Consider the following 16987-nt stretch of genomic DNA (forward strand, 5'->3'; position numbering starts at 1 on the left):
GACAGTTACTCCATATGTGAGAATTTAAATTCCATGTCGCTATAATGGCGGTGACGTCTTGGGGAGGGGGAGAGAGGGGGCACTTCTTTTGGAACTGGAAAGCCCTTATCCTGAAGTAAATTTTGAAGGCTCCGTCAGTCAGGCTGGGTCAGTATAAAATCCCACATGAACATTTTTGAAGGTTTCCCTCTGCGTGGATCTGTGGTCCCCAGACCTCTTTGTATAACTAACCATTCACTCTGCTTGGCAGTGAGAGCCTCTGCCTAGGGCTGCTGCATCCTGGTCATCCCGGTAGTTTTGCCATTGTCTAGGTTGTCTGTAGCCCTTGGCAAGACTGATTAAGCAGCAGTCCCTGCTTGTTGGGAGGCCTGCCTGGGGCTCTGGGGCTCCCTGCCATTTGTAGGCTTCAGGCAGTAAGAAGGATGAACCTCCCTCCCGTTTTTCAACCCTCTTCCTGTCATTTTAGAGGTAAAACCGTGGTCTTTGGGTGTGTCCGTCAGTTTTGGACAGCTAGGAAGTGCCCTTCAATCTCCTGTCCCCTCTGGCTGGAGGTGCTCCCTTAGCGACCCTTCCAGCATAGCACAGTCTTCCTCATCTTCCTCCATCTCGTCTGTGCCATCTTGCCACCCTCCCCTGTTTTGTGTTTTCTGTGTTCATTCCTCTCATTCTTCTTGATCATCCTTCCTCAAGACCCCGCAGCTGCCTAGAGAATATGTGCTGCTTTTCCTTCTGGTTGTTTCCAAGTGGCCCAGGTAAAGATAGAAAAAGTGCTTTGTTCCTAAGAGTACTGTGGAGTGGCGTGCCAGTGACAGCCCCCGTGGTTTTCCTTTTACTGAGTCTAACCCACCTCCCTCTGGCGACAAGGGAATAGGCAGCGAGCTGACGCTGACCCTGCTTCATTTAAAGCAGGGTGTCCCTGTCACAGAGAAGAGAAATGCCAGGGTAATGGGGCCTGTTATCTGCCTCCCTACAGAAGAACCACAACGAGTTTCCTTTAAAAACCAGTTTCCTGACCAGGTGCGAGGTGGGCAGATCACCTGAGGTCGGGAGTTCGAGACTAGTCTCTACTAAAAACACAAAATTAGCCAGGCATGGTGGCACATGCCTGTAATTCCAGCTACTTGGGAGGCTGAGGCAGGAGAATCGCTTGAACCTGGGAGGCGGAGGTTGCGGTGAGCCGAGATCTCGCCAGTGCACTCCAGCCTGGGCAACAAGGGCAAAACTCCGTCTCCAAAAAAAAAAACCACTTACCTAAAAGTCAATTAAATTATTCTTTGATTGACTAAAATTTGAATTAATAAACAATTTCCCTGGACATCTCTTATATAAAGTGACATTCTGGAATCCTGGGTCTTCTAGAACCAGATATTTGGGACAGTTGTTCTAATGGAATAGATTCTGTTTTTCCTCCCACGTTACTGTAAAACTTTTTTCTTTAGTATATTGTGATGGCTAAATTTCTTGTGTTTTAGGGCACATTTCAGTAATAGGCTCTTTAAGTGCCAAAATACTCGTTATCAAGTTTGTAGTTATACAATATTCCATGAATAATGAGCTAGAATTTTATTCTTAACTTTTAATCTGAGGGTGTGGCTTTTGGGGATCTTTTGTTTTAGTACATACTACCATGACAGTTGTAAACTTTTGTGATTTCTCTTTTAAGAAACGCTTATGTGGTTTTGTTTTAAAAGAAAAAAGAAGTGTATGTGGTTTTCTTTTTTTTTAACCATCCTTATAACTGCCGGAGTGTTGTGAAAATTGATTGTGTGCCTGCTCTCTCAAGTGGTAAACCACAGGTTTTCTACTAGTCATAATGTAAGATATTACCAGGATGATCTTATAAAGTCACAAGGAAGATTTAGATTAACTTGCTGCAGGGTTTTGGTAGTTTGTTACAAAAGTATGATTGACGGGGTTTCAGCGGTATCCTTTCTGTACATTTTGTTGTTTTTTTCTCTTCTCCCAAAGCAAATTATGCTTACGGTGTGGGAACTCGTGAGTTAAGAACCCAGAGAGGAAAATGTGAATCTGACCCTACTTTGGCTTAAGGTTGGGTTTTGAAGACGATATATATGTTAAAAATAATGTAAGAGTGACCTCCCTCAAAGGACTGAGGTAGAGACAAGTCAGTGCAATCAACATTATTTTTGAGGAGAATTGGAGTGCACCTGACTACTTTATAGAGAAAGGTGAGACTTGGTGGAGCCCAGTGCAAACAAAATAACGAAGGAAGAACATTTCAGACAGTGGGGACAGTGTCTGCACAGTGCACAGCTTGTGAGGGCATGCATTTGACTGGACTGGGGTTCCTGTGCAAACAAGGTGAACCGAAAGGTGGACTGTGGTGAGCTCCTGGAAGCCTCAGGGACTCTGCCAAGACCCACCTGTGCTCGCTCTATGGCGACCGCCTTAGGGGCTCAGGACTCTGCTTTTTAGGCAGTGTTTCCCACAGGCCAGCACTGGTCTTAACTGATGCACACTTCCTTGGTCAGCACATGCTGCACTCTCTAACTTCTGTGATTAATGTCTCTACTGAGAGAACCTTCCAGAATCACCTGTGGAGCTAATCTGAGGTTCTTTGAAATGAAGCCCAGACCATTGATTACCTTTTTGGCCTATGTTGAGTTTTGTTTGGTTGGTTGGTTTGTTTTGAGACAGAGTCTTGCTCTGTCACCCAGACTGGCTTGTAGTGGCGTAGCCACGTCTCATGGCAGCCTCAACCTCTTGGGCTCAAGCAGTCATTCCAGTTCAGCCTCCTGAGTACCTGGGACTGCAGGCATCTGCCACCACACCTGGCTAATTTTTGTATTTTTTGTAGAGATGGGGTTTCACCATGTTGCCCAGGCTTGTCTCGAACTCCTGAGCTCAAGTGATCTTCCCACCTCGGCCTCCCAAAAGTCCTGGGATTACAGGCATGAGCCATTGCGCCTAGCCTCATTTAATTTTTCTTTGAATTGTTTTTTAAAGATTCTATAATCACTGATCTCGAATTAACCATCCCTTATAGCATTATTCAGTTTTTGTTGAATTGTTAGGACTTTCCAAGATATGTACCTTATGTCAGTCCTGGCATCTGACGTCCAGTAAATTCAGTGCACAGAGTGGCATAGAGGACTGGGCTGTGGGACCTGTGACCAGGTTCCCTTCTTGGGGCTCATGTTGCCTCATTTGTGAAGTTCTGGCTGCTCAAAGTGTAGGCCTCAGGCAAGCTATAGAGGCACTCCCAGGTTGCTTGTAAGCGGTAAAGAAATTGGGGCCCTATTTCAGAACTCTTATATTAAAACCTACATTTTTACAAAATTCCCGGGTGATTGGTGTGCACATTAAAATCCAAGATGGACTGCTCTGGATGCCTTGAAAGACCAGGTGTCTGGGCCAGTGCTGGTGGGAGGGTTTGAGTCATTCTCTGAGAAAGACCACGGGTTTTCCAACCCAGAGTGCCCCAGGGACTGTCGAAGCAAGTGCACAGGATTGGTCCTAGAGCCAGCCTAATGCATGCACTGCCCCGGCTGTGTCAGCCATGGCCCCAGCTGCTGCCAGATATCTCCATGAGTGTGGCACCCACTGCTTCATCTGGCAACATGTTGCATCTGTAGGTGCCTCAGATTGTTTAAAACACCTCCTTTCGGCCGGGCTCAGTGGCTCACACCTGTAATCCTTGCACTTTGGGAGGCTGAGGCAGGCGGATTGCCTGAGCTCAGGTACAAGACCAGCCTGAGCAACACAGTGAAACCCTGTCTCTACTAAAATATGAATAATCAGCTGGATGTGATGACATGCACCTGTAGTCCCAGCTACTCGGTATCCTGAGGCGGGAGGCTGAGGCAGGAGAATCATTTGATGAACCCGGGAGGCAGAGGTTGCAGCGAGCCAAGATCGCACCAGTGCACTGCAGCCTGGGCGACAGAGCAAGACTCCGTCTCAAAAAAACAAAACCAAAACCAAAAAAAACCTCCTTTCATTATATGGAGTCAAGATCTCCCTCCTTTGAACTGCCACTCATCGAGTAGCCCATCAGGTGCCCAGTGAGTGTGCGGAGCAGGCCCTTTGTTCACTTGAGGGCCCTTCAGAGATTTTCACCTCTTTTGACAGACTGTGGTGGGATGGGGAACAGCAAGGAGCAGAATCTGAAGGTTGTAGAGAGAATAGTGGCCTTGATTGACCCTGACTTAAGTACCAGAGGGTCGTGGGTGATGTGTTACATCTGAACAACTTTGCTCCTTGATAGCAAGGAGAATGTCGCTGCGCCAATGTCACTTGGCTTCTGAAGAAAGCCTTTTGCTTGAGGGTTTGTGGCTGTGCCTCATGGGAGTCTGAGTCTCCAGCCCCCACACAATGCCTGCAAGGTACGGTGGTGCCACCATCAACTTTGTAGAGATGTCTGCAGGTCTGGATAAATTCTCTTTTTTTTTTTTTTTTTTTTTGAGACAAAGTCTCACTCTGTCACCCAGGCTGGAGTGCAGTGGTGCGATCTCAGCTCACTGCAGCCTCCGTCTCCCTAGTTCAAGTGATTCTTGGCTACTTTATGTAGTTTTAGTAGAGATGGATTTTCACCATGTTCAAGCTGGTCTTGAACTCCTGACCTCAGGTGATTCCCCCGCCTCCGCCTCCCAAAGTGATTGGATTACAGGTGTGAGCCACCTGAATAAATTCTAGCATTGCTTTTTTAGTAGAAATCTAAGTGTGTTGGTATCCTCGGGAAACTGGTTCCAGGACCCCCCAGGTACACTGAAACCAGGCGGACTCAAGCCCCACAGCTGGCCCTCCCCATACACAAGTTTCGCCTTCCACAAGCACTGTGTTTCTAGCCTGCGTTGGGTGGCCCCTCGGCTCACTGTTGTGCTGCTGACAGATCAGCTATAGCAGCTACTGCTCTGCTTCATGGTGTATCTCACCCTACCCTGACAAAGTTTGGACGTTTAATTCATGTCCGTTTTAACTGAATTTCCAAATGGAGTTCAGTTTTATTAAGAATGATTAGGGGCTGAAGTTGTCTGAGTAAGTTGAGTGCTTTGCATCGGCGACATAGACTGTACAGGGAACCTCTTAGTGGAACATTCTTTTTTTTTTTTTTTTTTGAGACAGAGTCTGTCTTGCCTAGGCTGGAGTGTAGTGGTGCGATCTCAGCTCACTGCAGCTTCCACCTCCTAGGTTCAAGCAATTCTCCTGCCTCAGCTTCCCAAGTAGCTTAGATTACAGGTGCGTACCACCACATCCAGCTAATTTTTGTATTTTTAATAGAGACAGGGTTTCACCATGTTATTAGCCAGGCTGGTCTCGAACTCCTGACCTCAAGTGATCCAAAGTGTTGGAATTTCAGGCGTGAACCACTGCACCTGGCCGCACCCGGCGTCTTAGTGGAACATTCTTTGTGCATGAAGAATGGCAGGTGAGTCCAAGAAAGAGCCTGCTACAAAACTTGGCCTTTTTTTCATAGGCCATAGGCTCCTTCTTGGCTACATCAGAAGGTGGTGAGGCTGAGGGCGCTGGGGAGCTTTAAAGAGGGAAACATCCGGGGCAGGAGTGTTGCCTGATATGCCCAGAAGAGTCCAGCCGGTGTGTTAGTGCACTGCAGGTGTGTTGTGGCTTCCTAAAAGTTAGAGCTTTATGCTCTAGCAAGGAAAAAAGATGTAAAAATGGCCAAATGAGCACACGGCCTTGACATTGGAAGAGGTAAGTGGCAATAATGTGGAAAGGATAAGTAGAGAGCAACTTCATTCTTAGGGATGCCAGGTAGATGGAGCAGTGCTGTCTGTAGCTCTCCCTGCGTTTGCGTTCAGTTCCAAGGCGCTCCATGGGCTGCGCTGGGAGGGCCCACGGTGTGCTGGCCGCTGCACTATACCTTACACATCCCCTGGACGCTGCACAGCAGGTTACGTGGCCCATGTGGCAGGTGGTGAAGAGTAAAACCGAGTTTCACGTTAATCCCACCTTTCAGGGATGCACAGGGAACGTGAGATGAGCCTGATTTTCCCTGTCCCAGGGTTCCAAGGTGCAGCTTGGGTGCGTTAGGTGATTATTAGATAATCTTTTGTCCCTCCCAACAGATTCTAGGCTCAGGGAATGCAGAGATTGTGCCCACACTATATCTGGGAGCCTGGCAGAGTGTACTCACTGAGTCTGTCATGTGAGTGAGTGAATACACGAAGGGTCAGTGTCTAAAGACAAGCAGCAGTACAGGAGGCACTGTGGGATTTTAGAGAGGGATCGGGAATACCACCATGGAGCACGCAGAGCACCTTAAGGTGACAGTACGGTTGATGGTGGCTTGTACATAATGACTCCCCTTTCAGTCAGCCGTCACCCCACAGTGAATGCCTGAGCACCCTTACCCTTCAGTATATGTGTCATTTCATGTAATAGCATCATTTGGACTTCGAATTCAGCCATGCTTAAATGGCAGAGACCTTCTCTATTTGTTCATAATTAATTTCCTTTGCTTCTGAATTTTAGAAATGGTGAGTTGCAAATGCTTCTCATAGGTATATTTTCTTTTAAAATAAAAATATAGTAATGTTTACTTTTAGAAAATGAATGATTTTAACACAAAATGCAGTGACCATGTCAGCAGCTTGCATGGGAGGCCTGTGTGAGTATGAGGCATTGGATGCCCTGTAAGTGGCTGTGGGCTTAGGAGTAGCATTCACTGTAAGGTGGTGCATTTTAGTTAAGTAGGTGGCACTTGGGGAGGTGTCGATAAAAGGGAAATATTGTAGGAAGAAGTCAATAAAGCATTCACTGGAAAATGGAAGACTGCATACTTTGTTTCTTTTAAGTTCCTCTCCACAGTGCATCACCATGTGTGTTAAATATAGTGTAGCCCTGTTCTTCCTTACATCGCAAGGTCATAGAAAAATAAACTATCATCCTATCACTGGTAACTTTGATTTCTATACCATAGTGCTTCTTAAAAATGTAAGATGTCGGTTTCAGAAGTATGGTGGACACATGTTTAAAGTTTTGGGGAGTAGTAAGTATTAGAATACTTTTAAAGGTATTGTGCATGACTTACTTCAGCTACACACTTGTCATAAAGTGCACCTTGGGAGTTGCTTTTCATTTATGATAATGAGTGCTTGGTGTGTGTAATTGTGTCTGATGAGTGTTAATGAGTTGATCTGAGTATCCTTATTAGAAAAGTTAATAGTATGGAATGTATAATTACCAGGAATTTTCTTTTCACACATTTTAGTTTAATTAGGTCGCTCTGGGTAAGTATTGGTGTTACTATAGGTGCACTGATGGTTGAATGTGAGAATATTGCTGTTACACATAATGGTTGAAATTTGAAAGAAAGGCTTTGTGATTGTGTTTTATGTATCAAAAAACGGTGTGTTATAGTAGCAACATTATAAGATGCTATTTTTAACATGACTGTAAAATTTGTGGAAGTTAGAAAGGAACTCAAAAATAAGAATAAATAGTATGATATAGAACTTCTGCCATATGATAAATTTTCACACAACATTTGGGTTGTTGGGACGGATGAGTGGGCAGGCAAGCAGGTGGGTAGGTAGGTGGGTAGATGAATTGACCTTGAAATGCCCAAGTTGATGCAAGTTTGGAGTAGTCTCTCCATTACCTTGGAAGCCCTTTGGGATGGAGCTTCTTATGTTGACACCAGTTTTTCCTTTAGTGTCCTGGGGTTAGCTAGCTGAATGGGGCAGCTTCCCTGCCAGCCAGCAGTGGGCCTGGGTAGCAGAATCTCATGTTGGCCATGTGAGGCAGAGCCACATCCTGAATATTAGAGGTGCTGAGGTGGCCCCGGATAACAAGACCCATGCGGAATTGCGAAGCCTCACTCCAACCTTAATTTCAAACAAATCAGTCAATCAATCAAGTTCAGTATTTCTTAAACAGCTTCATATAGCCAGAGAGCTCAGCATGGTGCTCTGCTGCATAGGAATCCCGTCAGAAGGATGTGTTCATGCTGTCTTTGCTTGTGTAAGTTTCTAGGACTTGCAATTATGTGATTTAGAAGATCACATCATAGATTTATTAATCAAAACTGACCAACGAGGTATCATCTCTGCTCCTTCTCTTAAGCCCTCTGTACCTGTGCAGGTGAGCAGTGAAGGACAGGGTTGGGGTCAACAGCAGGAGGGGGCTCCTGTGTTCATCTCAGAGGTGTCTGCTGGCCACCAGAGAATCAGACGTTTCCCCTGTCATACATTTGCCACTCCCTGGAACTGACTTCTTGAGGAGTCTCTAGGTTTTAAAACATACTAATTTTTTTCAGGTGTTATCTGTGAGATTTTATGATCTGTTGCATGCTAAGATAGAAACTTGACTTTTCTTTAACTTTTTGTTCCTCACTTACTGCTAGGCAGAATACATGAGTCCTTCAGCACAGTTCCTTTCTCCCTAGCCTTGTTTTACTGCTTTATGATATTCATGTGTAGTATCTTGATGAAATGTATTTGCTTCTCAATAGTTTTTAAATCATTTGTGGGCTTCTCCCTTTTACTTACCTTTCTTGTTTGTCTGTCTGTTTGTCGTTATAGCCATCCTGGGGTCTCCAGCTAGTGGAATTCAAAACACAATTGGTTCTGTTGGCACAGGGCAACAGAATGCCACTTCTTTAAGTAACCCAAATCCCATAGACCCCAGCTCCATGCAGCGAGCCTATGCTGCTCTCGGACTCCCCTACATGAACCAGCCCCAGACGCAGCTGCAGCCTCAGGTTCCTGGCCAGCAACCAGCACAGCCTCAAACCCACCAGCAGATGAGGACCCTCAACCCCCTGGGTAGGTGAAGGAACTCTCAACTTCATTCTTACTTGTCCAGATGTAGCAAAGGGAATGGAGTGATGGAACCCAAGACAGTTTGCAGTTTGTTTTATGTTTTTTACTACAGTGGTTGAAATTAAAATCTCCCAGGAAAAAGCTGAAGTGTCTAATGCAAGGAAAATGTTATATGCTTATAAAAAGAGCAGCATTTGCAAATGAAGCAATGTTTTTGTTGCTTGCTGTGCCATTTCTCTCTGGACAGTTTTCATAAAGAATGTGCCATGTGGCTCAGAATGCAGATCTCACAAGTCAGGATGCTGACTGGACCCCTCGTGCTGACTGTTGTCATTTCTTTGATAGAGAACTTGCGTTTGCCACTTCCTCACACATCCTGGTTAGGGTCTACCCCACAGTTGGAAGTGACCAGCCTGGACTTCGGCAGGTTAATGACAGGAGCCCTGGAAACTCTTTTCCCAGGCTGCTGGACATGCCAGCATTTCTTTTGTCACCCCAGCCCATTATTTGCCAACCTTTGGTCATTTGCTCACATATACCCATGATTTTTGCCATTTCTGCATAAGGTTTCCTTAATATTTTTCTTTAAGTGGACGCAGTCCCTTTACATTTAGGCTTAAGCTAAGCAGTGATGTCTGTGAAGTCAAAACTGGCTGACTGGTTGTGCTAGTTTTGTTCTTTTCCTAATAGAATAAGTATTTTACAGGTAAAAATTACTCCATAAAATATGCCCAGCTAAAGTCATCTTATTTGTTGCTTTTTGGAAAACAACTGCCCCAATGAATGTCCAACTAATACTGGCCAGGAGACTGGGTTAGAGTCCTGAGACCCAAGTCTTAATCTAACTCCTCTCCTGTTGACGGTATGATTTAGGACAAACTTAACCTTTATTAATCTCGGCCTTCCTTTCCTTTAATACGAAGATTGTAGACAAATTGACCTCTGTATTTTTTTTGTGAGCTTAATTTTATGATTTTATTTTCTGATATTGGAGGTAGAGACACAGAGGTATATGTCAGTGCAGCTGAGTCACTCAGGAGTGATACTGATGAAGCAGAATGAAAGTCAGAGGCTGCATATGGGTCATTTATAACTTTTTCACTTAGATACCAGCTAATCTCCATAAACACACCTTATTTTGGTTACATAGTAGAGTGGGGAGGTGTCTACTGATAATTTGTGCATGTTGATTACCGTTATTGAAAATACGACACTCGGAGTTCCTGCCTCAGTGCTTATTATAACTGACCAGAATCACTTGTTTAAATAATCACCAGTTGTTTATGTGGTGACATGTTGGTTATCTGTCATCAAAACTTTGAAGTATGTATTAAAATTTAAGAGTTGATTGATTTATTTCTGTCTTTAAAGGAAATAATCCAATGAACATTCCAGCAGGAGGAATAACAACAGATCAGCAGCCCCCAAACTTGATTTCAGAATCAGCTCTTCCGACTTCCCTGGGGGCCACAAAGTAAGACCCTGTTTCAGTTCTGAGTGACAGTACAACAAGAGCGTGGACTGAGAACCACACAAAACTGATTCTTTCTAAATGTGTGGCAGAGAAAATAGTTTAAATGGGGTGGTGAGGGGTGAATGCTGTTTTCCTTTTTTTCTTTAATTGTAAGTGTAGAGCAGATAATAGATTAAACATAGTTTAAGTTTTATTTATATACATTACTTGGCTCTCCTGACGTAAACTTTTAGAAGTCACATGTGGTGGTAGAAGAACCTTATTAGACAAAGTATGTTTGAGTCGCTTCAGTAGATGGTTGAAGTGTCCTTATTTCCTCCTTAGCCCACTGATGAACGATGGCTCCAACTCTGGTAACATTGGAACCCTCAGCACTATACCAACAGCAGCTCCTCCTTCCAGCACTGGTGTAAGGAAAGGCTGGCACGAACATGTCACTCAGGACCTGCGGAGCCATCTAGTGCATAAACTGTACGTAACAGTTTTGCAGTTTCATAGATGTTTGATTTTGTTGCTGTGTTGCCCATTGGCTACCAGATGACAGTACCCTAGGAGCCTATACAAGTCATGTGCTTATTTAGAGAGCCACTCTCACTGCTAGTAGAACTCTGGCAGCCCTAGGCAGGCCAGAGATTCCGGCACTTCATGTCCTCGGTGAGCGGGGGTGACAAAGAGAGCATTGGTGGCTCTGTACTTCCGAGGGGCACTGACTTACAGCCCCTGTCACGGAGGCAAAGACCCTCAGTGCAGCCTGGCCTTAATGCTGCATGAGGCGGCTGGGGTTAGCTCAAGAACCTCACCTTATTTTGTAGTTCCAGATTCTAGTTGTGGAGACCCCTGAGAATTGGATGAGTTTAGAGTATAGATGGCATGTCATTATCACCTTACAGTTAGTTAACATAAGAGAAAGTTAACTTTTTTTTTTTGGGAGACAGAGTCTCGCTCTGTCCTCTAGACTGGAGTGCAGAGCGCAATCTTAGCTCACTGCAACCTCTGCCTCCCAGGTTCAAGCGATTATCCTGCCTCAGCCTCCCGAGTAGCTGGGATTACAAGTGGGTGCTACCACCCCTAGCTAGTTTTTGTATTTTTAGTAGAGACAGGGTTTCACCATGTTGGCCAGGCTGGGCTCAAACTCCTGACCTCAAGTGATCTGCCCACCTCAGCCTCCCAAAGTGCTGCGATTATGAGCCACTGCGCCCGGCCCTTTTTTTTCTTTTTTTTTTTTTTTCGTTCTTTCTTACTTAGAGAGAGACAGAGTCTTGCCATGTTGTCCAGGCTGGTCTCAAACTCCTGGCCTCAAGTAATCCTCTTGCCTTGGCCTCCCAAACTGCTGGGTGGCATGAGCCACCACACCAAGCCTAACTTTGTTGAGCTAGTTATTTTAAATGAACTAGACTTATATTCCCTGAGTTTTTTCCGTTCCTATTTTGATCAAATTTTTTTAGTAGTAAGTAGTTTAAAAATCGGGGATTTAAAAATCGTTTTATTCTGGAAATGACCCAGCACATACATGTTAATAGCAAAATATTAATGTGTTTGATGTGTAGATACGTTGATAGGTCAGGATTGTCTCCAGGGAGTTACTTCATTCATGTATTGATATGCTGGGCAAAAGAGGCTTGGCATTCCCGCAGTGTATTGTCACCAGAGATACATGATCCTGATTTTGTAGTGCTCATTTGACAGCGTTGGGAGTAGCTTCAGGCCAGGTGCAGCAGCCCCCACCTATAATCCCAGTGCTTTGGGAGGCTGAGGCGGGAGGATTGCTTGAGCCCAGGAGTTCAGGCCAGCTGGGGCAACATAACAAAACTCTATCTCTACAGAAAATTTAAAAATTAACCAGGCATGGTGGTGTGCACCTGTACCTCCCTTCTTACGTGAGAGGCTGAGGTGGGAAGATCACTTGAGCCCAGGAGTTTAAGGGTGCAATGAGCTATGATCATGCCACTGTACTCCAGGTTGGGCGACAGAGCGAGACCCTGTATCTTTTTTTTTTTTTTTTTTTTTTTTGGATACGGAGTCTCGCTCTATCGCCCAGGCTGGAGTGCAATGGCACTCAGCTCACTGCAACATCTGCCTCCCGGGTTCAAGCAATTCTCTTGCCTCAGCCTCCCGAATACCTGAGATTACAGGCACCCACCACCAGGCCCAACTAATTTTTGTATTTTTAGTAGAGACAGGATTTCACCATGTTAGCCAGGCTGATGTCAAACTCCTGACCTCAGGTGATTCTCCCGCCTCAGCCTCCCAAAGGGCTGGGATTGCAAGCATGAGCCAGCACGTCTGGCCGAATCCCCATGTCTTTAAAAAAAGAAGAAAGGAGAAAAAAGTAGTCTGATAGATGTGTTATCCTTTCAGCGTCCAAGCCATCTTCCCAACACCTGATCCCGCAGCTCTAAAGGATCGCCGCATGGAAAACCTGGTAGCCTATGCTAAGAAAGTGGAAGGGGACATGTACGAGTCTGCCAACAGCAGGGTAGGTTGCTGCTTACCGTGCTCTGGCCTCGACAGCATCTGTAGTTAGACAGCATTGCATTTGTCTGCTTTGTTATCTAGAAATTGTGGACTCTGTGTAGTTGGGAGAAACTCCTCACCTTGAGGCCACTGGCCAAGGAGACTTCCCGGATAAGACATGGTTAGTTACGTTAGTGCATGGACTATATAAATTTACATTATGTCCATGGGATATATTTTTCACAGTAGGTGGTGTTGTAATATTGCTAGCATCAGTGAATATTCAAAAGTTCATTTGAATGAAATGGAACGTGTATTTAGTACCTACTATTTGATATGTCCTATAAAGTCATTGGGAATTTAGCACGAATATGGGCTTCTGGTATATCACTTTTGCCAGTGTACTCAATGAAGAAGTTCATTAGTTAGAACCTACAACACAGGTCATTCAGTTGTTTTTTACAGTTTTAACTGTTTCATATTGAATATTATTGCTTTTTAGGATGAATATTATCACTTATTAGCAGAGAAAATCTACAAGATACAAAAAGAACTAGAAGAAAACGGAGGTCACGTTTACATAAACAAGGCATCTTGGGGAACCAGCCAGCCTTACCAGCCCCGGGGGCTCAGCCCCCTGTGATTCCACAGGCACAACCTGTGAGACCTCCAAGTAAGCATTTTATTTCCTTCTGCCATCCCTTATCCTGTTTCCTTGGTTTTCCTTCGTGTTTGGGGTGTATTTCTAAGAACAGAGAATTAGAATCTCTGATGCGTGCACTGCGGAAGCTGTTGATGTGGCAGTGGCCCTGACCACCTGCCTCAGGCCGTGTTGGGACACTGAGTTTCTCTCTTGGGAAGGCCCTTTACAGGGTGCTCTGGCATTGGAACACACGTGCCTTTGGACCTATTGCCTGTTTTCCCTTTTAAGTTTGAAGTCCTAATAAGAAATTTCCTATTCCTGAATCAAGGATTATATTAAATAACTAGGGTGGTTTCGTTTTTGTTTTTGTTTTGCCACCATAGATGGACCTCTGTCCCTGCCAGTGAATCGCATGCAAGTTTCTCAAGGTATTGAACTATTTGCTGTGAATCATATTTTAGTATAACATTCAACAGCCATAACTTTCACTGTTTTTTTCCTCTCCCCCTGTATATTTCTTTCTAGTCCTTTCTTCTTTCCGTTCCTTTTTGCTGATGAGCAGAATTCAGTTCTGTAGGTAGTATGGATCTGTTTATAGTATGAAGTTTGGAGATTATAGGAAAGATCTTCCAAGAGATAAGAAGCAGTATTTAGCTATTTATTTTATTTTATTTTTATTTTTATTTTTTTGAGATGGAGTCTCGCTCTGTGGCCCAGGCTGGAGTGCAGTGACGTGATCTTGGATCACTGCAAGCTCTGCCTCCTGGGTTCACGCCATTCTGCTGCTTCAGCCTCCCCAGCAGCTGGGACTACAGGCACCCGCCACCATGCCCAGCTAATTTTTTGTATTTGTAATAGAGATGGCGTTTCACTGTGTTAGACAGGATGGTCTTGATCTCCTGACCTCGTGATCCACCTGCCTCAGCCTCCCAAAGTGCTGGGATTACAGGCATGAGAGCCCCTGCACCCAGCCTTAGCTTTTTATTTTATTTATTTATTTATTTTATTTTATTTTATTTTATTTTATTTTATTTTATTTATTTATTTATTTTGAGATGGAGTCTCACTCTGTTGCCCAGGCTGGAGTGCAGTGGCGCGATCTCGGCTCACTGCAAGCTCTGCCTCCTGGGTTCATGCCATTCTCCTGCCTCAGCTTCCCAAGTAGCTACGACTATAGGTGCTTGCCACCACGTCCGGCTAATTTTTTGTATTTTTAGTAGAGACAGGGTTTCACCGTGTTGGCCAGGATGGTCTTGATCTCCTGACCTTGTGATCTGCCTGCCTCGGCCTCCCAAAGTGCTGGGATTGCAGTTGTGAGCCACTGCTCCCAGCCCAGCTTTTTATTTTTTTAATGGATGGTGAAGGGGGCATGGTACATTACTCTTAGGAAGAGTCTGAGAAAGAAGCACTCTAGATGTGGGGAGGGAGTGCTTCTAAATGCTGAGAAGGAGAGGCATGCAAGACACTCCTAGACTGCTGAGCACTTGCAGAGGCTGACGTGGGGACAGCACAGGCTGCTCCTGGCCCTAGGGGTTAAGCCCAGCTGGCTGGATGTCAACTTCTGGAGAGTGTGTACACACAGGTCCTGTGCCAGGTTGGGGTGGCAGCAGCTGTCTCAACAACCTTGAAAGTTTCTTAAGTAGAGAGCCTAGGCCGGCCACGGTGGCTCAAGCCTGTAATCCCATCACTTTGAGTGGCCGAGACGGGCGGATCACGAGGTCAGGAGATCGAGACCATCCTGGCTAACACGGTGGAACCCCGTCTCTACTAAAAAAAAAAAACTAGCCGGGCGAGGTGATGGACGCCTGTAGTCCCATCTGCTCGGGAGGCTGAGGCAGAAGAATGGCGTGAACCTGGAAGGCGGAGCTTGCAGTGAGCTGAAATCCGGCCACTGCACTCCAGCCTGGGCGACAGAGCGAGACTCCTTCTCCAAAAAAAAAAAAAGGAGAGAGCCTATGGTTTTGGTTGATTGAAGCAGTGATTTTATTTTGGTGCAGGGAGCATTTGAAAACCTTGTAGCTCTTGACTATTGAGACCCAAGGAGGAGGACATTTTTCCAGGTTATGAAACAAGGTGGTGACATTATCCAGAAGACTCTGAGGAAAGAGGCTTTATTGTGGTTTACAGAGTAGTGTGGGAGGGAAGGTAGAAGAGATCATTTTAAAAGTTGTATTCGGGCCGGGCGTGGTGGCTCAAGCCTGTAATCCCATCACTTTGGGAGGCCGAGACAGGCGAATCACGAGGTCAGCAGATCGAGACCATCCTGGCTAACACGGTGAAACCCCATCTCTACTAAAAAATACAAAAAACTAGCCGGGCGAGGTGGCGGGCGCCTGTAGTCCCAGCTACTTGGGAGGCTGAGGCAGGAGAATGGCGTGAACCCGGTGGGCGGAGCTTGCAGTGAGCCGAGATCGTGCCATTGCACTCCAGCCTGGGCAACAGAGCGAGACTCCGTCTCAAAAAAAAAAAAAAGTTGTATTTGTATTGCATCCTGGAAAAGACATGGTAGATAAGCTGATATTATGGAAAAAAACTTATCAGGGACTTGTTTTGATGGACTAGATTTGAGGGGTGAAAGAAATCAAGGAGTCAGGCTAGGCGCAGTGGCTCACACCTGTAATCCCAGCACTTTGGGAGGTCAAAGCAGGAGGATCACTTGAGGTCAGGAGTTCGAGACCAGCCTGGCCAACATGGTGAAACCCCATCTCTATTAAAAATACAAAAATTAGCTGGTCATGGCGGTGCACATCTGTAATCCCAGCTGCTCAGGAGGCTGAGGCAGGAGAATCACTTGAACCCAGAAGGCAGAGGCTGCAGTGAGTTGAGATTGCATCACTGCACTCCAGCCAGAGCAACAAGAGCGAAACCCCATCTCAAAAAAAAAAGAGAAAGAAATCAAGGAGTCAGAGAAATTGAGCCTCAGGAAAGTGGCTGGATGCTGTGTTGGGGATTGGTCCAGGACTTGGGCCTAAATAGGAGGATGCTGCTGGTGTGGGGTATGATGAGTCTGCTGTTTACCAGCAGAATATTAGAATAGATGTTTTCTGGTTATGCACTTAGCAACCTCCCTACTAGCACATCTGGGTAAATACAGATTTCTTTAAATGCTGTTCCTTAGTAATTGTTTTTCATTTTGTTTAAAAAAATTCTCAAGGAGAGGGGAAGCTTACATTACAGACTCCCTGGAAAGTCTTCCTGGTCTGCATTGGCACTCAGTTATTTGAAGGTACCATTTCTAGGTAGTCGTTGAAGGTAGTGTTCCGTGAGAGTCATCCTTTGGGCCTTCTCATGACTAAAGCAGTGCTAAGGCAACACCTTCTAGAAATTCTCTAAAGGGTTCTGTCAGATTTTAGTGTTGGTCCTAAGACTCATTTGAACTGGTGCTTCTTTAGACTCAGAGTTTACAGAGTATTGTTATAAATTGGAAGGAACTAGATACCACAGTCTGGAGACACTTATTGGCTGTGGAGTGTCTTTCAGTGATATGGTGCTCCTGTAAACTACACAAGGCTAGGGTTCAGGACGGCTGACCCTTGGGCACTTCTTAATGCTTAAAGTGCTTGCAAAATTAAAAGAATGTTTGGAGTCTTAGCACAGATTCGAACAATGAATGTAAACCCAGCAGAGAGCTGGGAAGCCTCGGTTATGGGCACCAGCTGCTCCAGGCATTAG

General features: G+C 45.3%; 1 protein-coding gene across 1 annotated transcript in view; it reads left to right on the forward strand.

The window, feature by feature from the left end:
- CREBBP (CREB binding lysine acetyltransferase) overlaps positions 1 to 16987 on the forward strand; it is a 164873-nt gene that overhangs the window by 92721 nt on the left and 55165 nt on the right. The window contains 7 exon segments of the mRNA XM_017886365.1: positions 8505 to 8747; positions 10116 to 10218; positions 10543 to 10689; positions 12577 to 12694; positions 13175 to 13229; positions 13232 to 13345; positions 13699 to 13743. Coding sequence (XP_017741854.1) covers positions 8505 to 8747; positions 10116 to 10218; positions 10543 to 10689; positions 12577 to 12694; positions 13175 to 13229; positions 13232 to 13345; positions 13699 to 13743 — 825 coding nt within the window.

The sequence above is a fragment of the Rhinopithecus bieti genome, unplaced genomic scaffold, assembly GCF_001698545.2.
Source record: "Rhinopithecus bieti isolate Rb0 unplaced genomic scaffold, ASM169854v2 scaffold_13704, whole genome shotgun sequence".
NCBI lineage: Eukaryota > Metazoa > Chordata > Mammalia > Primates > Cercopithecidae > Rhinopithecus > Rhinopithecus bieti.